Source organism: Triturus cristatus, chromosome 4_2 (genome assembly GCF_964204655.1).
Source record: "Triturus cristatus chromosome 4_2, aTriCri1.1, whole genome shotgun sequence".
Lineage (NCBI taxonomy): Eukaryota > Metazoa > Chordata > Amphibia > Caudata > Salamandridae > Triturus > Triturus cristatus.
This window is the reverse complement of record NC_140586.1, coordinates 334,747,827-334,775,412: the sequence shown is the minus strand read 5'-3', so window position 1 is coordinate 334,775,412 and position 27,586 is coordinate 334,747,827. Positions and strand designations below refer to the sequence as shown.

Sequence of the window (27,586 nt, the reverse complement as noted above, 5' to 3'; positions counted from 1 at the left end):
ATGGATCAAACAGGAGCTTGCTCTCCTTCCATTCATTCCTAGGGACAGCCTGAGCCCATGTTGGATTCGTAAACTTGGAACTCGTGTGCCATGCTCGGATCACCTGCCTGCTGGCACCTCTGCAAGATGGCTGTAGATTGGTGGAGTGGTGCGTTATTTGCTGACATTGTATAGCCTACACAAAGGCTGAAATCTTATCTCTGGAAAAACACAGTTTGCAGCTTTGTCCTTCATTCCGCACTTCCAGCAATCTCAATGTGGTGCACTTCTTTTAGAACCGCCCCAATGGTGAGGGTCTCGTGTGGGAGCAGGAGTGGACCTCAAGGTGATGAGGAACTGCCAGGCCAGCTTGACTGGAGCAGCAGCAGTTACATCATGGTATGCAAACGTGGGATGGGCTGGAGATTGCACTGTCTGACACTGCAAGGCATGAGCTCATCACTCAGCTTTGGTGTCTTGCCTTTGAGGAAAACCTGAGCAGCTGGCAATTTTGACTGCGGGAGCTGTATTTAATTTCATTAACTCCACAGTCTGTTCACAACTATCCTGCTTGCTCCCAGTGAGCGTTTTAGAGGTGCCCCTCATTGCTAGAGGGAAGGAGATGGAAAGTAGCTTTTCGTATCATTCAAGAACTCAAAAGTGGAAGCAGTGAGGCATCTGAAAAAATAAAAATGATAAGTGGCGAGAACAAGTTACCTATCTTAGGCCCATAGGCGGCATCATGCTACTCCACGTCTACATTGTTCCGCTCCAGAAGTGGCGAGAGGAGCCATATATAAATCGCCGCCCATGTGCACTGACACTAGTTTCTCGCAGGCTTGTCTGCGCCCTCAGAAGCAGAACCCATCAGAAAATTAGTATGGCCAGCAGGCAGCTCTCTAGAGTGGGACTTTTTTTAAGATGGGAAAGAGTCCATTCAACAAAACAGAGAAGTTGAGTTGTGGCTAGGAATCTGCGGGTACGTACAGTATCCACAAGAAAGAGTTACTGAAGGTAATTAACTTGTCCTTCTGATGGCTACTTCTAACCACAGAGTCCTCATCCCGTGAATAGATACCAAAGCAATACCAATCCAGGTCGTGGGTCTATGGAGTGGCTCAGATTAAAAAGTCCTGCAGGACTGATTGGGCGAAATGCTCATCTCTAGAGACATGACTGTGAAGACAATAGTGCTTTGTGAGTGTGTTCACTGATGCCCATTAAGAAGCCTGAGAGATATCCCAGACAGGCACTGTGCGGGTCTGTGCAGCAGTAGCAACCTTAGCAAGAGTGGAATAAGCCCTTAATCCTTCAGTTGGCTTCTTATTAGCTAGCACGCAGCAGATTTGATTGCAGAGATGGTTCTTTTCTGCATTGCCTTGCCATTCTTTGCTTCTGAGTAGCCCACAAAGAGCAGATCATCCACCAGATGTCTCTGGTACAATCAATGTAGAAATGGAAGACTATCTTGGATCCAAACAATGGAGTCTCTTCTCCTCTTTCGAGGGGTGAGGCAAGGCAAAAATGTTTGGTAGGGTGGTAGCCTGTCAGACATGAAAAGGTGTCACTCACTACTTTCAGTAAAAATGAAGTTCCAATACTTGTCACCAGCTTGTGGGGAAAAATGTTATATTTTATTTGGCATTTATAGAGTGCTACTATCACTCTGGAAGGAGCATCCTGGCGCTATGCGGAAGATAGTCAGGGTAGATAAGAACAACCACTATATGAGTGATGAGCAAAGGTCATCTGAGGATCCAAACATCCAGGCCTTCAAGGCCTTTCTGAACTGGATTTCTGTTTTCATCAACCATAAGTGCGTAGGCATAAGATTCCAGGCTCTGGTTCCCAATGCTGCTACTGATTTTGCTCCTTTGGTTTTGCACCTGAAGCAAGGGAGCTTAAGAAGATTTGCAGATGAGGATCTGAGTGTCATAGCAGTAGTGTAGGGAGTGAACCTGGTTGAAAGATATGTAGGCCCTAGGTTCTTGGATGCTCTGAAGGTGATTGGATTGAATAGGAATCTCTTATGCAAGGGTAGCCAGTAAAGGGTTGTTAGGTCTGCTGAGGCGGAAGATCTGCGTGGTAGTTTTAGCACTAAATGAGCGGCAGCATGCTGTTCCACTTGCAATCCCTTGAGCACCTGTTTATTTGCTCCAGCGAGTAGGCTGTTGCAGTAGTCTAGTCGTGACAAGATGAGTGCCACTGCAACTGTCTTCCTCGCAGGAAGTGGGATAAAGGCAAAGATTTTTTGGAGCGTTTCGATTATGTTGAAGCATGTCCCTGCCACCATCGGGCGTGTGGTCGAAAGGTGAGTGAGAGTGAGTATATAAGGCAGGTGAAGCGAAAGTGCCTGCAGCGAACTTATGTTATAAACTGACGTTATTGCCACCGAAACAAATTATTTTAGGGTCAAAAGCTGTGATGGGCAACTGTACATTGGATCAAAGGGGGTGCACATCAAAAAAGTGAGACACAAATTAAAGTCCCATTGTGGCATCACAAAGGGCTTCGGCAGAAACATATTTTGTACAACTTTAAGAAACTTGATGACAACAGGTGATTTGAACAAAAACGGTTGATCCAGCAACTGTAAAAAGCAGTTATGAGTCAGCAAGTACACTTTAACAGCACCCACAGCAAGTCCTTGCTGGGCCAAACGTAAATAAACTAATATTGGAAAGATTGCCTTGTAAAGGATCTATCTGGTGGTTGTCGCATCAAGCCGCAAACTTTTAACCAGCGCCCAGTGGTACGCAGAATTTGTGGAAAGCCGATCAGCTACCCAGAAAACATCCACGACCACTGGAAGGAAGATCAAATGGAATCAACTGATGCCGTTCAATCTCCATGCATTGAGGTGCAGGTTGCACAGGACCAGGTGCAAGACCCTTCCCTGATGTTGCAACAGAAGTTCCTCCCAAAGGGGCAGATTCATTGGCAGACAGATGTTCATACCCAGGAGTTTCAGATACCACATTATTCTAGCCCAATCCGGAGTCACAACGAAGGTCTGGGCTTGGTCGTTAGTGATTTTTGTTCAGAATTCGTGCCCAAAAAATCATGCACAGATGTAAATTTTAAAGGCCACAATCATGTTAACATTAGATGAGTTAAAAGAACAATTTAATGATTGCACTGGCTAAACACCATTGGTCTTTAGCCGCACTTTTGAAGTGGTTTAGAAAGCATCAGTCTTTCTCTATATGTAGTTTCGTACTCTGGAAAGCAACAGTCAAAAAACACATATGGATACATGTTAATTCATACACATTAGTATCGCACATCTTTTCTGACATTGTTATGGGTTTTCTGTGCCATTTTTGGTCCTTTTTTCTTCTCATCCAGCTTTTGAGGTGCCCACGGCAGACAGGAGTCGGTTGTTACTGGTGAATAGAAATAGTGGGCAGTGTGATAATATTTTAGGTTTGTTTGCTGACAATTTGAGGAGTACAAGGTCTAGCCAAGTGTGAGGAAATTGGGTGCATTATATGGTGTGGCTGTGCAATCGCACCATGTAATACACTTACCAACCCCTTTAGGACCCTTAGGTTTAGTTTGTCAAATACTCAGCTTACCCCTGGGTAGCTGTGGCTCTGAGCAACAAGGATTACACAAAGGAAAAAGTGTAAGATATTTAAACAGCACCAAAACATTTGAAGAAATGGATAAGACGCCAAATAAATCTGACACCAATTTATAAAAATAGACTATTTTTAGACAACACAATGAAAAAGATTCACCGGAGGGTTCCAGAACTATAGAATTTATAAGGGATAGTAAATCGGCTTATTTCACTCAACCGCAAAGTATCGGTAAATTCAACAAATTTGACAAAAGCATTTTTCACCAAAACATTTGGCTGGTTTGAAAGTGCTTACTTAAAGTCAATTTATGCCACCAATTCCAGAAGTGAGCCAGTCAGGGTGACCAGCTAGGTCCTTGGGGCCAGTTACATCAGTAGGTGAAGAAGCAGCCAGTCTGTTCCAGGCACTTTCATCCGTTGCAGGGCTTTCCTATGGAAGTGGTCCTGACTCAAGGGATGAAGGAAGTTGAAATGTTCAAAAGGATGCTGTGAAGGCGATGCGGTCAATGGGGGCCCTGGTCAAAGGATCGACATCCCTGGAAGGTCTCTCTGCGATGGCAGATGTCTAGTCGCCATTGGACTACTAGTCGCCCAGTACTGCTGTCACAGGCCAATTCTTCCTGGGTTAACTCGTCCTCTGGGGGGCTTCAGCCGCACTTCAACGACACTACCGGGCTCAGCAAACTCAGGAGCAATTTTGTACATTGGGTCCTGGTCCCTGGTGCTGCACAGCGGCAGTTGGAGGGGGTTTAAAGACTCTAGGCTACCACCTAGCCCCAGTAAGCTTCTCAGCTGTTGTGCCCCTGTACTCTGAACAGGAGGCCAGCTCACTGAACATTTGAGTTTCTTGGTTTTGGCTACGCTCTGAAAATGGCTTCCCCTCAAGGAGGACACAGCCATTATCCTTTGCTAGCCCCCCAGGTTCAGCAGGTGAAGTCCACGCAGAAGCCTCTCTTTGCTGGTTCCACGGCGGAGCAGGGCAGCCCTTCTTCCAGTCCACTAGATATCGGAGTTCTGGGTGCCACAGGAGCCCCATTTATCTACAGAAAATGCCCTCAGGGTAGGATATGGTTGGTAGCCTGTTGGCTACCAGGTTCCCTCCCTCCTGATAACCACTTCCTGGGAAGTGTGGCATCTGACAATCCCAGGATGCACCATTACGGCCACAGTCTAAACAATCTTGGAGGCTTAACCTTATCCACTATGTCCTCTCTGCTAGAGGATATTGTTAGTGAGATCCTGGCATATCTTAGATATTTTTGTAGGATCCCCACCCACAGGTACCAACTCATGGTATGCTTCATCGGATCCTCACCCACTGCACCTAGTGTGAGAGAGTGGGCTTGACACAGTTAGTTAGCGGAGCACTTTTCTTAGGGGGGACTGTAGCATTTAAAATTGCCTTCTGGATCCTCGTCTTTAATCTGAGGACCTTCGGCAAGGTTAAAAACAGTGATGTGACTGGGTATAATGGCCTAAAACATCAGTGGGTCACCATGTTTCAGCCTCTCTATATGCCTCGAAGGGTCAACAGGATTTCTTCAGGACCAATGTAAATCTAATCACTACTTTGTATTGATTGGTATTACTAGTTTTCTAAACTCTTGGTGGTGTGACACCATCACATATAAAAATATGAAGCATGCACGCACATGCAGACCATTTCCCCTGTATTGTGTAAAATTAGAGAAGAGATCTTCTATTACGTAAGTTCACACAACATATAATCATGCCTCTTTCATAGTGCAACACCATGCTTTGTGAGTGGACAATTCTGCCCACTCCCAAGAAGGAAGAACCCTTCCAGCGCTCCCTCGCCCAACCCAGAGGTGTTGTTATTTAGGGGGTAACACATCCCTGAAAAACCGGTTTGACAACTGGCTTCCCCTTCCCTCTCCCTAGTGCCAGCCTGTCTACCTAAACAATAGGGTAGCTCCTCTCCCAAGTGTTCCCCATTTGCTCTTCAAAGGCAGCTTCGGCTTTGAAGCTCGCCTTTTCAGCCAACGTCACCTCCAGTGCCAGGTCTCTATTGTTACCTTTCCTGTGCTTCGTTAGCAGGTCTCCCCAGCGGGGTAGAACGTTGTCTGCAGGACAGAACCCAAAGTACAACAATAAAAGAGCACTAGAAATTACCACTTTAGTTGCAGTTTCCCCTTGCCCACCAAGGACATTAAAATGGATTTAAACATTAAATAAGATTTAATGCACGGATTATTTTGATCCGCTACAGTACTAACGTTAGTAGTCCCATTTAAACGCTAGCAGGGCTGAGGTGTCAGTATGCAACTCTGTACTTGTCAAAGGGAATACTAGCCTTTCCACAGTAAAAACAACAATCTAGGTTTTCACTGTTGGAACATATAAAACGTACATGCTCCACTTTCTAACATACAGCATCTTGCCTTAGGGTTCATTAGGCCTACCTTAGGGGTGCCTTACATTTATTTAAAAGCGAGGCTTGGGCGTGCCATTCCTTTAAATGGCAGTCGAGTCAGCAGTTAAAAACTGCCCTTCAGGTCTGCAGTGGCAGACTGGGAGCCATGTTTTACCTTGTCCCAATCAGGGAGGAACAACACGTGCTCCAATCCATGGGGTACAATCTAACTTACAGGCCCTGGTACGTACCATATACTAGTAAGTTAGGCTATGCCAATTGGAGACAAGCCAATTAACCGTTCAGAGCATTTCAGGGAAATTACACCAGTACCTAGCAGTCAAAATGGGGGCAAAAAGTTGTGGTAAAGCTGCAAATGGCCCGTTTCCTCACACCAAGGCATTTACGTTCAGAGTTATTTGTCAGTGCACATTGCCTGGCAGGTTAGTATGTGTGAGATTTATAAAGGGTTACTGACTGTTTCTGTGGAGCTCTGAAATCAATTTGCGGATTTATCTGGACTATGATGCTTGCTTGGTAAGAGTTTTGTTGAGAAAAGCACTTTTATATGAAGGTGTGTGATAACTGCATGAGAGGTTACAATAGGGTATATGTATTACACAGGAGAACATTATTTCTTACTTTTTCTTAAATGTTTCTCTGCAGTGTAGAAACGAGACGTTAATTTTGATCTTACAAATAACAGTTTTTAATTTGTATATTAACCTTCACATTTATGCTGCGACTTTGTCAGTCACATGAAGGAGCAACATATAGGCGTAGTAACAGGCTGGAGCTGTCTGTTCTAAAAATTGAGCAGGAGGTTTTGTTGAAGAAGATTTTGGATTAGCAGTCCAGATTGGTGTGACAGATTATTGCATATAATAATATTTTTCGTTCAGCCTTCAAAAACAGACGCTTTCAATAACAGAAATATAGAACTTTTTAAGCTGCAACCAGAGCGTAACGACCATGATTTGTCCACTCAGCAAATAAATAAATAAATAAATGTGACTTTTATGAAGACAATAGTCTGGCATCTCTTAATACTCACTCCACTTCGCCGTGACGTCATGGCAACAACTGGAGACCACTGATTGGTTCTCGGATTGTAGCGCTCAGCACTGCTAAGCTCAGTAGTGTCATCCCGTCCACCAACTGCATAGATCATATCCTGGTAAACTGCACAGCCTAGGTGTTTCCTCCTCGTGCCCATTGGGGCGATGGTATGCCACCGATTCTCCTGGGGGTTGTAGCGTTCCACTGTGGGGATAGGAACAATAATAAGCAGAAGAATCTATGGTTTGCAAACAAATCCCACCATTGTACCCCAGCATAGGAGCTTTCAGTCCAAACCCCTGTAGTCACATTTCTCCCACACATGCGTGGTCAAATTTATTGCATCTGAAAAGACTCATGGACAGTTGTTGCATCTCCTTTCCCCTACTCCCTGAATATTGACAGCAAAAAGCATAAGCTCCCTTAAGAGTCTGCAGCATTTCTTGCACAACCCTTTGCACTGGTACTCTCAAATCACTTGCACACATTTTTGCCTTTACGCATAGGCCCTCCATTTCCTAATAAATGCTTGTTAGTGTTACTCCACCTTGCTTCATACATAATCTCTCCCTCTTCACAGCCACTTGCACAAGTTTGCTTGTCATCTTTGTACAGGTGTACAAACACACTTATCGGCTTTCCTTCAAATTGCATGGGTTTTGCTGCAGCAGCGCTGCACATAAAAGTAGTTTGAGATTCTTTGGGCTCATGAATGTGTGAGAGCACTACTACTATTGGCTCGTTTAATGGGCACGTCCAGAGTCCATTCACAGAGTCCCCATCCCTATCCCCCATGATGAATTATTAATGTGAGTTAAAATGTAACTAAGACTATTTTTAAAATTCACTCCATGAATGTGCTCCCCACAGAAGCAAACAGGTTAAGATCCGAGCCAAAAAACACATTATATGCAAGTCCGACCAAGAAACATGGTTGAATTGCAGCTACATACTGCACTAAGCAAGCATAGCTGGTTAGGCTAGCTTGCTTCATGGAATGTTTCTCCAACCCTCCAAACAATTTTTGCGGGAAAAGAATGGGTCAGCAGAGAATTTAGCAGCATTATTTCCACACATCTGGACTAATAAGACATAGGTTTTCAAGATACTTCTGAAAAGGAAATCCTTAAATATGGCAATACTTCAGGGATTGCCACAACATACAGAACAAGTATTTACTCCTAGTAGAATAGGTCTGTAAGAAAACTATAATACAAGTGCTAAATACTGGATGAAGAGCAGAAAAGTAAATTTTTCCCACAATAAAAGCAGTGTTGATCTGACACAATGTACCAAACGGAGAAAATGTACTTCGAAAAATCGGTCGCCAGAAGAAAGAACATCAGTTTTAAATACTGTGCCAATTCCCAGACATCAAGGAGTTGTGCCCTCATCTCTTTTAGCCATGGACTGCGTTCCAACCGGTAAAGTACATGTCTTGTTGCAGAATGATGCTTCTAGAATGGTGTGGTAAGGATTCCAAAGACCATTTAAGAGCTGGTGCTGCTCCTGGGTGTACTTTGAGATGGATAATATTGAACTAATAAACTGCCTTACTTAATCTGTGTAAACCTAATAAAGGTTAATTAATACGGACAGTCTAAAGAGCATTTTGAATAGTTGGAACACTATGAATAAATTACAAGGAACTTCATCACAAAGCAACTACAAGCAAAGGATAGAGAAAATAAATTACACACCCCATCAGTGCCTCTACACTGTACAGAAAAAGAATAGTTTCTACTTCAGCAACAGAACAAACTGTAGAACTGTGAAGTTTTTCTTGTGTGCAGCACTATCATCAAAGAGAATCAGGCAGAAAAGCGGCATTTTAAGTAGTGGAGAATATTCTGCAGACCCAAATTGCTGTTGCATCTTCCAACACTACTACAGTGTTGAAAATGAATATAAACATTTAGGCCTTCTGGTTGTGGCAGTTTAAAACAGTAGTCTTATCTAACTGCTTGGCAGGTGGTTCACTTCACATGCAGACAGGAAGGCTGTGCAGCTACTGATCTCCCTGCAACTGATGAGAAATGCAGTAAATGAGGTGCAGGAGCCTGCTTTTTATGGACAGTGTGCTGTTCTGGTGAATACTGGTATCTTCCTATTACCAGCACGTGTAGACCACATGGGAGGGACTGTGAGCAGCACTTGAGTGTAGGAAGTTGGCTCTTTATATACTATACCAAAGTGAAAAATAGTGTAGACAGAGTCCAGTGGAAGCTCAAAGTTAGGCAGAGGTAAAAGTAGATAGCACCTTACTCTCTATTTATGGTAGTGTGGGCGAGCAGTAAGGCAGTATCAGAGGACAGAGTTAAGCATTTGTTGTACACAGTCAGCAAATTAATTCACACACTCAAAGACTGAACTTCAGACCAATTTTGTTTCTATAAAAATATTCTTTTAGTTATTTTATCTTTCTAGAACAAAGCAAGCCTGGCACAGGTAAGTGATTTATACTTTGCAGCAATAATACCGTTTGAATTGCAGTTGTATATATACACTTTGGTTTGATTACAGTAGAATCACTGGTAATGCAATGCTTAGAAATATTGTACATATACCTTGTATTGCCTTTCCATTAGGATGTCAAATAGATTACTTTACAGATTACTTTTCTTAAACAGTGTAGTATACCTGGATACTGCACTGAGACATTTCCTGTAAACAGATAACTAAAAGAGTTGGTTATTTGGTAACAGTTTTAGAGACTTTTATAGATTTTCCAACTCAACACTTAGAAACTTTTTCATAAAAAAAACAGTCAATGTCCTACTAAGGGAGGAAGGAATATGCTAACCCTGGGCATAGTTTGCGAAGTAGCGCTACGCATAGCTACGCAAAGTGCACTTCGCGAGCTACACGTAGCGCTTCACGAACTGCGTAGTACCCTGTTCGCACTGTGCAAGATGCTGTTTTCAATGATTGCACAGTGAGGAAAAGCATCCGGCACTGTGCAATCATTGAAAACGGCATCTTGCACAGTGCGAGCTGTAGTTTTCTGTCGCTCGAGTACATTTTTACTCGAGCGGCAGCTTTCTCAACGCGGACTGGTAGTTTCGCAAGCATATGCGACCACTCGCAATGAGAAACCTGACATCCCCGCGTTGAGAATCTCGCCAGGAGGTTTATTTTCCACGCTCGCGATCGGCAACTTGATGTTGCTGATCGCGAAGGAGGAAAAAGTCTCGCCGGGATGTCATTTTGCTTGCTCGCGGTCGCCAACTTGACGTTGAGGACCGCGAGCAAGCAAAAAATGACCGCTGCACAACGCTTCGCTACGAGTGTTTGCACTGTGCTACGTGCAATTCGCGTAGTGCGAAGTAGCGCAAACTTCGCGAGCGTAGCGTAGTGCTTTGCCCAGGCTTAGAATATGCTACTTACCAGTATGCATCTGTTCTTGGCATGTAGAGCTGCAGATCTACACACTATGCATAGATCGCCATCTGGTGTTGGGCCCGGATGTTTGTACTTGTTTTTGTCTTGGAAAGTCTTTGGAAGTCACGAGGTAGGTGACTCCTCCTTTGGATCATAGTGCGCATGGGCATCGGCTCCATCCTCAGATTGTTTTTCACCAGCAGGGAAATGATAGAGCTTTGTAAGAAACAGGAAAGATGCCCATGTATGCTGTATCTAAGGAAGATAATACTGGAACAGATAAGGGGAGGCGGGTGGGCGTGTGTAGATCTGCAGCTCTACATGCCAAGAACAGATGCATACTGGTAAGTAGCATATTTCGTTCGAGGCAGATTACACACTATGCATAAATTGTAGAGCAGTATCCGCTCCTAGCGGCGACCACCAGTATCTGTTGCAGTAGTTTGAAATAGTGTTTTGAGTACAGCCTGGCCCACACTAGCTTATTGTTTAGGTTGCACATCGACACAACAGTGTTTTGTGAATGTGTGCGGTGTAGACCATGTAGCGGCTTTGCAGATATCGTCTAAGGGAATGTTCCCTAAAAATGCCATTGAAGCCCCTATCTTTCGTGTAGAGTGGGGTTTAGGAGGAACAGATAATGTACGTTTTGCGGTAACAAATTTGTATGCATTTGACAATCCACCTATCTATCTCAGATTTTGATATGGGGTTGCCCTTGTGTGGTGGTGAGAAAGACACAAATAGTTGTTTGGTCTTACGAAAACGTTGTGTTCTCTCTATGTAGTACAGCAGTGCTCTTTTGACATCTAAGGTGTGAAGAGCTTTCTGCGACTGTTTGTGGCTGCGAGAAGAATACAGGCAGCTCCACAGATTGATTGAGGTGGAAGGGAGAAATGACTTTAGGGAGGAATTTAGGATTAGTTCGGAGAACAACCTTATTATGATGCATCTGCAGAAAAGGTTCCTGAATGGTTAGTGCGTGTAGTTCACTAACTCTTTGTAGAAAAGTAATGGCTACTAGGAAAGCAGTTTTCCATGTTAAGAATTGTAGCTCACATTTATGTAGAGGTTCAAATGGAGGTCCCATTAGTCTTGTGAGAACAATGTTTAAATTCCACACAAGTGAAGGTGGTACTCTGGGAGGAATTATTCTTTTGAGTCCCTCCATAAAGGTCTTTATGGCAGGTACTCTGAAAAGTGATAGATGTCTATTTTGTAGATATGCTGCTATGGCAGCAAGATGCAGTCTGATAGACGTGTAGGCCAAGTTGTATCTTTGGAGGTGTAGTAAGTAGCCTATGATGTGTTGGATAGACACATCTGGGGGATCAGTGTTGTTGTTATGACAGTATATTACAAATCGTTTCCACTTGGCTGCATAGCATGCTCTAGTGGTCGGCCGTCTAGCTTCTTTAATGACGTTCATACAGTCAGGAGGAAGGTTAAGGTAACCGAATTCTAGGACTTCAGGAGCCAGATCCCTAGGTTGAGCTGAGCTGGGTCTGGGTGTTGGATCTCTCCATGGTTCTTGGTTAAGAGGCGTGGAGAGAGGTGTAATTTTTGGTGCGGAGACTTCCAGCAATGTGGTGTACCATGGTTGTCTGGCCCAAGTTGGAGCAACTAGGATGAGTGTTAAGGAGTGATGCTGTAGTTTGTGCACCACTAGTGGAATGAGTGGGAGAGGCAGAAAAGTGTATGCAAATCTGCCTGACCAGTTCATCCATATCGCATTGCCTTTGGACAATGGGTGAGGATACCTGGCGGCGAAGCTTGGGCATTTGGCATTTTCTTGGGTGGCGAAGAGGTCTATCTGTGGTTGCCCCTAGATTTGAAAAAACAGTTGAAGAACTTGCGGATGAAGTTCCCTCTCGTGGATTTGTTGTGCTCGACGGCTCAACAGATCGGCTATTGTGTTTTGGACTCCTGGGACATGTTGGGCTAGGAGAAAAATGTTCTGAGGTATAGCCCACCTCCATATGCTCTGTGCGAGCTGAGAGAGCTGCAGAGAGTGTGTCCCGCCTTGTTTTTGTATACAATACATGGCTGTCATGTTGTCCGTGCGGACTAAGACAGCTTTGTCTGATATGTGGTTTTGAAATGCTTTTAAGGCTAGGAATATGGCTAGTAACTCCAGGTGGTTGATGTGGAGTAACTTTTGTTGAGGTGTCCACCTGCCCTGCATGGTGTGATGTAGCAGGTGAGCTCCCCAGCCGGAAAGCGGTGCGTCCGCAGTCATAACTATTTGAGGAATCGACTCTAGGAACGGTCGCCCTTTGGAAAGGTTCTTGGTGTTCCACCATGGCAGAGAGCGATGGGTACGACCGACTACGAACACCAGATCTGTTTAGCTGACCTTGAGCCTGGTTCCATTGGCGTGCTAAGCACTGTTGGAGAGGACGCATCTGGAGTCTTGCATGAGGCACTATGAATAAGCAAGAGGCCATCATCCCTATTAGCTGCATGAACACTCGAGCTGGAAGAGAGTGTTGCGGTTGGAAGTTGGTAAGAAGAGCTTGTATGCTTGCTATCCTGGCGGGACTGGGATAGGCTAGCGCCCTTGAGGTGTCTATTGTGGCACCGAGGTATTGTTGTGTGTGGGACGGTTGCAGCTGGGACTTGGCGTGGTTTATTGTAAACCCCAGGTCGTGAAGTTGTTGAATAGTGGCGTGAGTGTGTTGTACACACTGATTGTATGAGCTTGCTTTTATGAGCCAGTCATCTAGATATGGTAAGACGTGTATGTGCTGTCTTAGGTGTGCTGCCACCACCGCTAGGCACTTGGTAAACACTCTTGGTGCTGTGGTGACTCCGAATGGGTGTACTTTGAATTGATAGTGCTGACCGTCCACTACGAATCGGAGATATTTTCTGTGAGCGCTGTGAATGGGAATGTGGAAATAGGCATCCTTGAGGTCTAGTGTAGCAAGGAAGTCTCCCTGTGAAAACAGAAGAAGGACCTGCTGAAGTGGAAATGGTCTGAGTATGTATAGGTTTAGGGGTCTGAGGTCAAGAATAGGCCTTAGAGAGGTGTCCTTTTTTGGTATGAGAAAATAGAGGGCGTAAATTCCCTTGTTTTGTTGGTGCAGGGGAACTGTTTCTATTGCACTTTTTTGTAGGAGGGAGATTACCTCCTGCTTTAGCAGTAACAGATGTTCTTGTGACATTGGACGCTGTTTGGGTGGCATGTTTGGGGGGGGGGGGGGGGGGGGTAGATGTTAGTTCGTGACAGTAGCCTGATTGAATTATCTGTTGCACCCACCTGTCTGAAGTGACGATTGCCCAGGCAGGGAGGAATTGGTGGGGTCTTCCCCCGACTGGAGTGGAATGGTCTGGGGGAAGTGGAGGAAAGTCATGGGGTGGGGGTGGAGGCAGAGCGGGAATTTTTGTTTTTGCCTCTGCCTTTGCTGTTGTTCCCCCTGTAACCACCCCTTTGGTAACCTCTAGTAAAAGTGGATTGGGTGGGAGCCTTGTAAGAAGTGGAGGGGCTATCAGAGGAGTAGCCTCTGTGGGTGCTTCTGAAGGATGAGCGACGAAAGGACCGCCTGGGAGCTTGAGACTGCAAGGCTCCCATAGATTTGCTGTGTCTTTATCCTTTTTCATTTTCTCAATTGATACGTCCACATTAAGGCCAAATAGGTGTTGCTCATCGAATGGCTGATTGAGTATGGAACTCTGGACTTCAGGTTTAAAACCTGAGATGCGTAACCAGGCATGCCTACGCAGGAGGACACTGGGGTTTATTGCCCTTGAGGCGGTATCTGCCACATCTAAGGCACAACGGATGGAGGTGTTAGTGATGGTTTTACCTTCCTGTACGAGTTCATTGACCCTGTTTTTATACCCGTCAGGGAGGTGCTGCATTATGGACTCAAGCTCATCATAATGTGCCCTGTCATATCTGGCTAACAGTGCTTGGGTATTGGCAATGCGCCATATGTTTGCTGCCTGTGACGCTATTAGTTTGCCAGCGGCGTCCAGGAGTTTAGATTCCTTATCTGGTGGTGGTGCGTCACCTGATGTTTGGGAATTGGCTCTCTTCCTTGCATTGGAGACTACCAAGGTGTCTAGAGGTGCGGGGCCTTTAATGTATGCTGGATCAGTAGGACCAGCCTTATACTTTTTTTCTATTCTCGGGTTGATGACTCGAGCCCTGATTGGGTCTTTAAAGATCTCAGGTGTATGCTTAATGACCCCTTTAAGCATAGGTAAAATTGGGGTGGACCTTTGTGTGGTGTCAAAAGTGTCCATGAGAAAATCTTCCTCTACGGGGTCTGTATGAAGGGCAACCCCGTGGTACTGAAGCCGATATTGTCCTCTGGAGGGGAAGGCCTGGAGGGATAGATGTCATCCTGTGGGGTGTAAGGGACGTCTGGGATATTATAATCATCCCAGGGGTCTGGGGAGCCGGTAGGGTCCCCTAGGGGTTGATCGTCCGCACCTCCCCCTGCATCATCTGAGGTGTTGTCATTATCATCTATTGGAGTAGGTGACGGTGTAGGAGAGTGGTGTGGTGGGGGGGGAGGAGGAGGAGGAAGAGGAGAAGGAATCCTTAATGGAGAGGTAGCAAAGTCTCTCTTTTTCGGTGGTGGAGCCAGTGCAGGCGTATCTAGGGGTCTCTTCTTGATGCTAAGCATTAAGTGACCAGTCTTAGGATCCTTCATAAGAGTTTTTTGTGTAGGATCTGGGCGAAACAGTTCTTCTGTGGGAGGCAGATCCTTTGGAGCCAACGGTTTCAGTGCCGTAGGCTTTTTCGGCGCCGGCTCGGTAGCGGTTCTGGTTTGGAACTGTGCAGTTTTGCAGTGTCTTTGCCCGATGGAACCTGTTTCCTCAGTTCCGAGGTCTTATTCGGCTTCGAAGATGGCAGTCGGGCCCTTTGGTGACAGTGTTTTCCTCGGCTCCAAGTGTGTTGTCGGTGTCGAGGAGCCGGTGGTAGTCTTGGACGCTTTGCTTAGATGTCGAAGCAGCTGTCGGCGTGGATGAGGAAGAGGGCGATTTCTTTTTCGGTGCCGGTGTATGTTTTTCGGTACAGAGGGTAGGCTGACTCGAGCCCGAGTCGCCTGAAGGCTTAGTAGGCTTCCCTACGGGGCCCGAAGGCGGGGCATGGGAAGCAGTCTCTCGGTGTGCACCTGGGCCCGAAGGTGAAGGTGAGACCGAAGCTTTTTTTGATAGTGTCGAGGAGGGGTTGGGGTCGGGGTCAACATCTGTACTCACGGCCCTCTGAGCTGGAGTGATGTCTTTGACGTCGGAGTCATCTGCTTCGGAGGTGCTGATGAGGCCTTCTTCTACCCGCCCCTGCTCTGGCACATCGACGCCTTCTTGGAAGATGTCATCGGGGATCGAAGATGACGAGCGAGCCATTGTTCTTCTAGCTTGTCCCAGATCGTCTTCTTGGAGCGGAAGGAGGCACAAGCTGGACAGTCTCTGGCCTTTTGCTCCGGTAAGAGGCAGAGGTTGCACACCTCATGCAGGTCGGTGTGGGGAAACTTCGACCCACATCGAGGACACTTCTTGAACGGCGTCCTTTCCATGAGCCAGAAGATGAGGCCCAGGTAGGCCCGAAGGCCTTCGTCTACGACCGGAATCGAAGACTTCGAAGTTGAGAGTCGTGTGGATTGGGAAAACATAATCGAGACAATACCGTCGAAAAGGGAAGGATTGCGTGTCGAAAGAGAAAACCGTTAACGGTTCCGAACTGGAGCGCGAGAAACACATCCGAGCCCGATGGCGGAAAAAAACAATCTGAGGATGGAGCTGATGCCCATGCGCACTATGATCCAAAGGAGGAGTCACCTACCTTGTGACTTCCAAAGACTTTCCAAGACAAAAACAAGTGCAAACATCCGGGCCCAACACCAGATGGTGATCTATGCATAGTGTGTAATCTGCAGCTCATATGCCTCAAACATAGTGTTATCGGTTAACAGGTAAGTACTTTGTTGTGGGAGTTGGTGTTCTGGGGATAGACTCCGGGGTCCCCCAGGGTCAAGGATGCGGCCACCCTCAGCGGCACTAGGGCGGCCGGGTGCAGAGTGCTGAGGACCAATGTCATCCAATAGGGGATAGGGGGCCTCCGGTTGGTGGCTGCTTACGAGCAGGGCACAAGGTTGTGGGAGCAAAGCTCCTGGACTTGAGCTCAGGGCAAATTTCACATTAGCACCAAAAGTCCACAGTCAGCGGCACAGGGCTGGCCAGGTACTGGTTTGTCGTCGGGTGCCCTGTTACTTTCAATGGGGATTCTCAGGTTTGCAAACACACTGCAGGTTCAGGGATGAAGGTTTTCTGGGTGCGACCATCACTTGGAGAGGTAAATTGGGATGCTGGGGGTTGGTTAGACACAGTCGGTTGGGCCACCCAAGTAGGTGGGACGTCGGATGCAGGGGTTCTTTTAGGGTCGGATCTTCTTGCCAGCTCCTGGTCGCGGTTGGGAGGACCTTCCAGATTGAGGCTGCAGGCGTCGTCTGGAGACTTGAGACAGGTCAGGGATCATGGGTCTGGATCACCGGTGAGACATCCTCTTGAACTCGGGGCATGGGCGTCTGGTGCAGACTCGCCAATTTCGATGGAGCTGGAGTCGGTTGGTGAACAAATCCGGTGTTCACGGGAGACAAGGTCTTTTCTTTGAAAGGCAGGGCAGGTCCTCTGGGTTTTTGAGGTTGCTGGCCGTAGGACACACCAGAGTTTCGCTTCTGCAGGCTCGAGGTGGGGACAGACCGGTAGGGCTGGAGCCAAGTCAGTGGGCGCCGTCCTCTTCTTAGGGCACGGCTGTTCGGTCCTTTTTTTCTTCTTGTAGTTTCTTGTCTGAGGAGGCAAGGTTCTGGGGTGCCCCTAAACACTAGATTTAGGGGTGTTACAGGTAGGTAAAAAGTTGGGACCAATGATTCCCTTCCCTGGGGTGGGTACACCCCTTATTATGCCACCCTCCAGTGGGAGGGGGGCATATGCCTCAACCTGGTTGGCTGCAAGATGGCAGGGACTGAGAGTTGTGCTTCACCTCACCTCCCACACCTGAGGGGTCGGGTTGGCAGAGGTGGGCACACCTCCCTTCCTAACTTGGGGAGCAGCCACTCAGCCTGGACACTAGTGTTAAGTCATTTTTCAGGGGGCATCTCTAAGATGTCCTCTGTGTGCGTTTTTCATTAAATCCCACACTGGCATCAGTGTGGGTTTAATGTGCTGAGAAGTTTGATACCAAACTTTTCAGTTTTCAGTAAAGCCATTATGGTACTGTGGAGTTGGTAAAGAAACTACCAGCACCATATACTCTTAATGGCATTACTGCACTTACAATGTCTAAGAATTGGCTTAGATACTGTAGGAGTACAGGGCTCATGCACCTGTACCCTCACCACTGGTATATTGCACCCAGCTAGAGGGGTGGCTGATCTATGCCAGGGCAGTAGGTTGCAGACATGGTACACAGGGATGTGTGCCATGTCGACTCTTCACTTTGTTCTGCACCAAAACACGCAGCCTGCAAAGGCAGTGTGTGAGCGTAAAGGTACAGGGCCTCTAAGGGTGGCACAATAAATGCTGCAGCCCTTCGAGGCCTTCCCTGGTCACAGTGCCCTGAGTACCTGTGGTACCATTTACCAGGGACTGACCTGTGGCCAAAGAGTGCCAATTGGATTTGGTCTTCAATGCGGTTTTAGGGAAAGAACATAAGCCCTGGGTACTTTATTGGCAAGAGCCCAGGGCACCCTCAGTCAAAATACATCAGCAGTTCAGCAAAAATTAGGGGCAACCATGCAGAAAGAGGGCACTTTCTCACATTGTGTATTTACATTGTTCCTGCTGCATCTATTACGGCCAGTTCTCCAGATCATGGAGAAAATCCGTGTGTGCGCCTGGGGAATATTGGGAACGTGGAAGATTCGGGAAACTTTTTCTTCCATAGCTTGGGTCAAGAAAGCAAAGGAGGATTCTCCCGTCATCAAACTTCATAGTCTTGGAGACAGGAGAGTTTATCTTGAACTTAGTCTCGTAACACAAGCTTGTTCATGCTGGTTTGAGGTTCTCTTTCAAACGAAAATTGTGTTTACGTTTTGGTTTTGAATCCATCCTGGTACTGTCTCTGAAGTTATTAACTCTAGAGCAGTCATGCCTGTGTATGGAACCCTTTAAAACTTTTCCGAAATATATCTTTATTGGTTGGAAAGCAACTCTTTTGGGTGACCATCCCAGTTTTTAATTATTTTGTTAATCACTTAGTGGTAATTTTGAACTTTAATACAGCGACCTTGCATTAAATGGCAAGTGTATGCCCTTTGCCCCCTAAAAAATGTTGAAATTAGATTAGAACCTGATTGACACATTTACCTTTCCTAGAGGGCCACAGTATATGATGCAGAAATACAACCCCTGGCAAGGAAAGTTATATGCCACTTGTGGACTGTAGCACCTAATGAATCTTCCACTACAGTGGTGGTGAAGACATGGCTTCAGGGCAACCTTGTGTGACCTAATGGACGTAGCTTGAACCCCACTGCACACACCTGTTAAAATCATCCTTTTGACAGCTAGGAAAGCCTGATTTTATATATGAAATATATGTCACCTTGCTCCCCACAAGGTAGGGTGCATCATTTTTAAGAGTGGAACGATGAGTGGCATTAGAAATTGCATGCATCCCCAGTGACTAGACCCAAACGACATTGTCAAGCTGTAGCTGGTACAAAGGAAAAGTCAAAGTATGGATTACACACTTTAATCTATAACTTTTGGCCTAGTTACAGACTCCATTCGAATACTTGTATAGTTAATCTAAATCTAATCTAATGGTGAAGTGAGATTTTTAATAAATATATATCAGAAAAACAACCTTCACCCTGCCTGAAGCTGCTGGAGGCTTATCTGCATTAGCTCTTCAGCAACTGCCCGACCTGTACTTGGCCTGGATCAGGTCTGAAAAATACTCCCAGAGCAGAGACAATGGACTGGGAGTGAAGAGGGGTTTTCTTACCCTGACAGGAATACCAGCTAGGGTAGGTCCAGGAGATTAATTTACTTCAAGGGGGCCTAACCTGTAACCAGCAAATGTTAGGTGGCACCTGGAAATGCCCTTGAATTTGTTCCCCTGGTCAGACTGGCATAAAAACCCAGTTAGAGGAAAGCTACCCCAGAACCGGTTTCGACTGAACACAGAGGATGGAACTGCTAATTACCCTGGCTGCAACTCTGGGTGGGCACACAGGCTGTGCACAAGGAGAGAGGGGTTTCCCTATTTTGGATTTTGAGCATGAGGGGGACTGTGGATTTGCTTGCAGTAAGGCAAACAGGTACTACTGAAGAGGTTGGTAAGGTTGCACAGTTCTCTCCCCACCCATAGGATGGACAACCCTACAAAGTGGGGCTCAACCAGTTTTCCTCAGAACACCTTCAGCACCTGCAGAAGATTGGAAGATGACTGGACCTGCTGTCTATGAATAGAGAGGAGCCCTAAATGACTGGACCTGACCCCTCTTTAACCCAGGACAAATAAGTGGTTCCAAGCTGGCTGACTTCTTGTGTGACTACAGGGATACAACAAGCTGCAAGAAGTCTTTTCCTGGAACTATCTAAATGAGCAGTGGCAACTGGACCTGGCAGGACTTTGCTGTGTGCCTCTGCCTGACACCCTGAGAGTCTCAAAGTGCCTTTCCTTGAGGTTCAGGGAGCTTTAGAAGTGCACTAATGTGGTTGTTGGGGCACCAGAGGAAAGTCTGGAAACTTTGATAAACGTTTCCTCCTGAGCTTTGGTGCCTCTGCACAAAAAAGTATTCCACGGGCAGTTCAATGGTGTCGGATTGAATTTCAGCTTTGTCCCAGTCAAGGCCTTGAGCAGCTCCTAAAAAATTACTAAATCCCATACTGCATTGGGACTTGGAAACGTTTCAGCAAGAAATTTCTCAAGTGCCATTGCTCCAGTGGAACCAACCTGCTTCAAGTATCCAGTCTTCAGTTCCACTGCGGCAGATACAATTACAGCAGCTACCGCTCAAATAACATTTTTCTTCTCAAAGAGTGACAAAGTTTCTTTCTGCTTTTGGACTGAGGAATCTGTCACTTAAATCTTTAAAAATACAAATTGCCAGGTCTCATTTTTGGATATTTCCTGTTCTGGTCTCATCTTAAGATCAACATTTTTCTTTTCATTTATAAATTGGGAGTGGAATTTCATGTGACTTTTTCTACTATGTATGCTATATTTAAATACTTTATAAATTGCCTCCGATTTAAGCCTGACTGCTGAATGTGTGTTACCAGGGATTCGGTACAGGTTTATTTAATTTAATTTGTGTGACCTCGTGCAGGTTGTGGCTTCATTCTTTGAGTCGGACACTTGTCCGCCACAAAAAATAATCTACTTTTTTACAGTATCTTATTGCAGATTGTGTCTTGGAAAATGGCACTCAGAGTAGTGATTACTTAAGCCCATAGAGTTACTAGCTCTCTCAAATCAAGACCCATACATGGTATTCCATTTGAACAGATTAGTTATAAGAGCACATCCTTCATTCCTTCCAGAGTGATTTTGGACTTTCGTGTAAATCATTCCATTTCCTCAACAGTGTTCCTATGTGCCCGGACGAGAGAGCGCTCCATTCTTTAGATGTTAGGAACGCCTTCGGTTTTATTTGTATAGAATTACTGCCATAAAGAAGTAGAGAAAACATTTGTCAAGAATGCCCAAGTAAACATGGCGGCCAGCTAGGTAGCCGGTCTCGAGTCATCCGCCATTTAGCCTCCGTTATGAGCTCCCGGGGCTGAATTTCCCAGAGTTTGTGCTTACCTTCTTCACTGACCGCCAGCTGAGGACAGGACAATTGACCTTCTGCTGGGTGTCGTCTTCGGGCTGTTCTTTTTTCGGTCTCTGTGTCAGAGCACCGAGTTTTCATTGCCTTCCAGTGCGGTCCAACTGCTTAAAGCAGAGCCAGGAGCTGACACGGTTGTGGCGTCGTTTCACTTCGTAGGACGCCTGCAGGCTGTGTGTGGCGCCTTTGGCTCGCTGTAGCTTGGGGAGGCGAGGCACCCTGGGCAGTGTGTGTCGAGAAACAAGAGACTTCGCGACACAGATCTGGAAGGCTGCCGCTCCAGTGTGGTGCGGTAAGGGGGAGGTGGGGTAACAATTTTGGTTTGTTATCCGCCTAGTCAGCCACCCATTGTACTGTAAGTCTCCGTGACTCTCCGGACCTCGTTGGGGACCTTTTCTTTGAACTGTTTTGTATAGCTTTGTATAGTTCCTGGATAGTTTGATTCTTTCCTCTAGGGCAGGGGTATAGAGTTCAGGGTTCTGGATGTGTGGTGGCTCAGTATTTACGCTCTTTAGGGCAGCGGGGTAACTTGCTGAGTGTCATAGTGCCCGGTGCTTCTCTCACGACCAGCCTTTTGGTCATTTGGCGGACTACTGTAGGGGCGGTCTCGGTGGTATATCTTATCCTGAATCGAAGTCCCACACCACTTCTAGGTATCATTTAGAGCTGAATACGGAGCCAGACACTATGTTTAAAGGTGCCTCAGAAAGGAGCTACTCAGTGGCCAAACTTGTTACATTTAGTGATCAGTCAAGTACAATAAGCAAATTAAGGTATGAGATCGCCCCTTACCCCATGGAGTTAGTAACACAGCAATCTGGGCAATCTGAGGAAAAAGGAAATCGGCTTGCCAAGCGGGATCTACAAAAGCCAAATAAATCTGTACTTGGTGCCCCTACCACTGAGGTACCACTGGGTAAAAGATACACATTAAGATCACATACCTTTTTGGGAGGAGAACCTCTTGCGCAACAATCTAACCAACCTTGTCAAGCCACTGAGACTTCAGTAAATAGTCACAAGCATAAGAAGCCTCTCTACAAAGCTGGGAAATCTACTCCTGTGAAGGGCAGGAAAAAAAATAGAAACCAAGTCCTCTCAAAAGTGACTCCCTCACTTAGGTCATACTTCAAGGCTAACACTCAGGGCAATATGGAATCTGTAAAACAGACTGCGTCAGTGTCCGGCGAATCCCTGGAATTAAATCCTGCTATTTCTCTTTCTAACCGATTCTCTCCGTTAAGTGAGACAACCACTATGGCAGGGGGGTGGTGTCAAGACGAACAAGATGAATTAGGGGATATGTCTTCGGTGGTAGCACCACAGAGCCCGTATACATTACACGGAATGTTAAGGCAGCTATCGGTGGAGATTGGAGTTCGCTTCTCCACCTCTGAAACAAATCAGAAGAAGATTCAAGATACCTGCACCAGGTTAGAGGAAAATCTGTTGGCAATGACGCATCGGATGGAGGCCCTTGAGAATAAAGTGGGAGAACTGGGTATGGAGGTTAAAGATAACACCCAAATATCTGGTTAGACTGAAAGAAAGAGCGGGACTTGGTGGAGGGATTGGAGAGGCTTGAAAATATCTTGAGAAGGAATAATATCAGGATTTTAGACTTAAAAGAAGGGCTGGAAGGTGATAGTTTAAAGTCTTATGTTATAGACATTTTGACTAAAGCCTTCCCCCAGGTCGCTGCAGCCCTTGTTTGGTAAACTGAGATTCAGCGATTCCATAGGGACCCCTTTAAGTTGAATTCCGCTCGGAAAAAAGCCTAGGAAAATCCTAGTATATATCCAATCCTATCTTCTTAAGAGGCAACTACTGGGGACGGCCCTTAAAACTTAAGACTATACAGGTTCGGGACGCCTCCTTCAGAATACGGTTGGATATCTCTTGGGTTACAGAAGATGGGAGATGGGAATTGGGTAAGCGGATGGATGCATTAAGGGACCAGGGAGCTCAAGTTCAGCTGCGGTTTCCTGCCTTTCTAAAAGTTGTATGGGCTAATAAGATGTATAACTTTAGGTACCCAGAGGAAGTAGATGGCTTCTTGGCACACACTAAATCCAACTTATAGCTTATAGATTAAGGGAATTCAGCATCTATTGTTATTTTGATTTTTCTATTTATGTAGGAGGCTGGAGGGCTACGGAGTGTTCCCGTTGGTGGGTCGAGGGGGGGGGGGGTTGAGGGGGCTGTGGGGTTTTTCAAGTTTGTTGGTAGGGAGCATTGGGAAAAAATTAAATAAAAAGAAGACGTAACAACAATCTCATGTGACATAACCTCCAGTAATTGCAGCAGACGGTGGAGTCATGAAAATGGTGGGGGATAGGCCTGCTCGGGGAGGGAATCGGCAGCTTGAATTTTTAAGTTGGAATGTCAATCGTTTAAGAGTTAGAAGAAGACTGCGCCTGATTCTCCAGTACTTAAAAAATAGTTCAGTGAAGATCCTTATGATCCAGGAGACCCATATCTTACAATCAAAATGTAAAGCATTATTTGGTCAACAAAGATGGGTTGATAAGATTATAGCCTCGGACCAGCAATGCTGCTCGAAGGGGGTTGCTGTTATACTTAAAGCAAATTCAGGAGTCGAGCTCATTAAGTCCCAGGTAGACGATAGAGGACGCTGGGTTATTGTGGAAATTAAATGTCAGAGTCTAAATACACTCTAGCTAGTTATTATGATCCTAATGAGGACGACATCACGCCTCTGAACAATCTTTGTCTTGCCTTGGCTGATTAGGAGGCTCCTCTGATATTGGGAGGAGACTTCAATGTGTTTTTAAATAACAAGCTAGATAGGTCCTCCCCTCGAACACAGGTAGCAGTTCCGCGTGTTAAAGCCCATCTTTTGACTATACTAAAAAACTTTTAACCTCTGATGTATGGCGAAAAAAAATGGGTGAGACTAGGGAGTACTCCTTTTATAGTAAGAAGAATTCTCATTATTCCAGAATTGATTATATATTCATCGAGCACTCAGAACTCGATAAGGTAAGTTTAATCGAATATTTGCCCATACACCTTTCTGATCATGGTGCCATAGCTCTCAATCTGGAACTCCCTCTAGAGTTCCCCCTGAGGAGATGGACTTTAAATAGGAGATTCCTTCTGTTATCTTCAACTCCAGGTTTTCTGAGGTTTGAAACAGCTAGCTTCTTTCAAGACAACTTGGGGTCAGCCCCTTTGTATATTGTGTGGGATACCTTTAAGGCCTGGCTGAGAGGAACACTAAAAGGGGCAGTTGTGGGCTGGGCTTGGGCCGAGAGGAAAGAGCTGGCTGGCTTAGAACTACAGCTAGCAGGGGCAGAAGCAGATTTAAACGCTAGGTGTCTTCCCGGAACAGAGAATGATAACTTAAATAGAGTGGAAGACCTGTAGCTGAAGTTCAGACTTAAGTCTGAAGGGATTTTACTTAAAAAGTGGAAGGCAGGTAAAATGAGGGATTTTGAGCAAGGGGAGACTGTGGCTAGCTTCTCGCCATGAAGAGTAGAGTCGATAGAACTTATAACTACATTAGTAAGCTTAAAGTTGGTACACATATCACAAAGGATAAAAGGGCATATAGAACAGGCTTTTGCGCAATTCTTCCAGGAGCTATATCGAGAAGATCTTCAGGTTGCAGAGGAACACATTGATAGTTGGCTCAAAGAGAAACAGCTTCCAAAAATAATCGAGTTAAGTCAAAAAAAATTTACACTAGAAATAACACGGAGTGAGATATTAACTGTTTTAGACAGAGCTAAGAAAGGGAAAGCGGCAGGCCCCGATGCGATCCCGATTGAGGTTTATGCCTTATTAAGGGAGGAGGTCATCCCGGTCTGGCTGAAACTGTACAATGAGATCTTAGATGGTACCTTCCCTTTACCTGACTCCTGGAGTGATGCAGTTATTACACTGTTTCTGAAGCCCGGTAAGGATCCGACCCAATGGCAGTCATATTGGTCAATTTCATTATTAAATGCAGAATATAAGATTTTTGCAGGGATTTTGAATAACCGGCTTTCTAAGATCATACGACCAATAATTCACGAAGATCAAAAGGGTTTTCTTCCGGGCAGGCAGATGTCGGAACTGGTGCACACTTTAATTGGGGTGGTGGATCTGGCATCGTCACAGGGTCTCCCTCTTTCAATTATTACTGTTGACGCTGCCAAAGCCTTCGACCATGTGAATTGGCATTTCCTGGAAAGGACCTTGAAGGTTTTTGGCTTCAGTGACGGTTTTAGGGAAGTTCTTAAAAAATATATAAATCCCCCCAGGCTCGGGTTCTGGTCAATAGTAGCCTTTCTCCTGATGTTCAAATAGGATGTGGTACTAGGCAGGGCTGCCTATTGTCCCCCATTCTTTTCGATTTATATATCGAGCCTTTAGTTCAGAGTTTAAGATCTAATAAGAAGATTGCTCCTTTTGCTGTAAATGGGTTTGTGAGGAAACTAGTGCAATATGCAGATGACTTAATTTTATTATCCTCAAATGTTAACATTACTCTTCCGGAGCTTCTTGTTGAAGCCTGGATCTTTGGGAAATTCTCCGGCTATAAAATTAATAATGGCAAAACTGAGATTATGGCATGGAACATCGCTGATCAGGAGGGGGTTTTCGCCATGGAGCTCAGATATCTTGGAGTTATAATAACTCAGGATCTCAGAGAAATTCCAAAAACTAATTTAGACAGAATTTCGAAAGAGGTTGATGTTCTATTAAAAAGATGGCAGAATATTCCGCTGTCCTATTACGGACAGGTTTATCTGATTAAAATGTGCATGCTCCCGAAATATGCTTATCTGTTAAATAACATCCCCCTAGAATTTGCAAAAGTTGAGCTGCTTAAATTCAGGGCAAGATATCCTCCTTTATTTGGGCAAGAAAAGGGATGAGGCTGACCTGGAAAAAATTAAGGCGCAAATTAACGTGCGGGGGTATGGGCTTACCAGACCTCCAGCTTTATTGTGGGGCCTACCCAATTAAAAAACTGTAGGATGTTACTGCTTACTCCAGATAACTCGCTGATTGGCAGCATGTTTAAAGCTACGTTAGTTGGCGAAGAGGAGCTAGGATTCATGTATAAGTTCGGCTCCTCTATAAAAGTTTAAAAAGTCCGTCTGAGAACGTTGCGTTTGGTGGCCAAGCTATGGTTGGACTCTCGAGACTGCTTTGGACTTTCCTATTATAGCGATTGTGCCCCAGTGTCGGGTTCCCCTGGAACACCACAGTGTCTTTTGGACGCTCTAGCTCAGCCATTAAAAGAGGCCGGAGTCTCACACTGGAGGGACATCGTAGTGGGTAATAAATGTCATTCTTGGGACTTTTGGAGCCACACTAAGAGTGGAGCTATGTCTAGGTTTAAGTTCTATCAGATCTCATCCTGGTGTAAGAGTCAACGCTGGTCCCTTTTGGAAGATAATCCCATGGAAAATGAACTACAAGATTTGGCTCCGAGGAAGAAAGAAGTGGCTCATTGGTATAACCATCCCCTGGCTGCAGTAGACAGAAAGATGGAAAAACCATACCCGATCTGGGAGAACTACTTTTCGAGTGAGGAGCTAAAATATTTCTGGCAAGTACCTCTAGACATTTTTTACCCACTGATTAAATCTGCCGCACTCAGGAGAAACAACTTTCACACTCCACAGGATATACTGGTCCCCGTTTAAAATATCCAGAATAAAGGGCGGTGGATAAGCTAGCTGTCTGAGATGTGTTTTCCAGAATGCAGATGATGTTCACGATTCGCCTCTTGCCCCAAGATACAAGAATTTTGGAGAAGCGTGGTTAAGACTATCTCCAGTGTCCTGGGTACAGTTGTGGAGGTAAGCCCATCTCTTATTTTATTTGGTATTGTATCCATGCCAGGGGGGGCTCCAGGCCCGATGGGGTTGCAACACAAATTGGTGTTTTATCTGATCCTGCTGGCCAGGAGAGAGATTAGTAAATTGTGGCATCAGGTGGTACCCCCTACTTGGAATGCCTGGTGGAATTCTGTAAGATATTTTAGAGCCTTAGACCAGAGGGTAAATGTATATTGAGAAAGGCCAGATACTGGGTTATTTTGGAACTTGTTAGATGATTAATTTTTTTCTCTCGTTTTGATTAGATTAAGGTATCAAGTTTCAATGATAAAAACCTCTGGGTCAGCTCAGGTTGTGCGCAACGGGCGGTTCCCATAAGAACACCAGCTGAGATTGGAACCATCAAGTTATATGCACCAGAGGTGGATTAGGGTGAGAGGTTGCTATAGCTACGGAGGTCATGAGGAAAAAAAAGAAAAAGAATGAAAAGAAAAAAAAAAAGAGAATGCCCAATTAGCACAGATTTTCCAACTTCAAAGCAGCGCATTATTAGGTAGTAAACACAGCTCTATAGACAATGCAATCCAGCTTGTGGTAGAAATGAAGATCTAGC

At 45.5% G+C, this 27,586-nt stretch overlaps 1 protein-coding gene across 2 annotated transcripts in view; it reads right to left on the bottom strand.

Moving 5' to 3' along the window:
* Nucleotides 1-27,586, bottom strand: part of KLHL20 (kelch like family member 20) — a 391,295-nt gene that overhangs the window by 15,106 nt on the left and 348,603 nt on the right. For both annotated transcript variants that reach the window (XM_085601720.1, XM_085601719.1), the window contains exon 10: nt 6,994-7,202. In XM_085601720.1, coding sequence (XP_085457846.1) covers nt 6,994-7,202 — 209 coding nt within the window. The remainder of the gene's footprint in view (nt 1-6,993; nt 7,203-27,586) is intronic.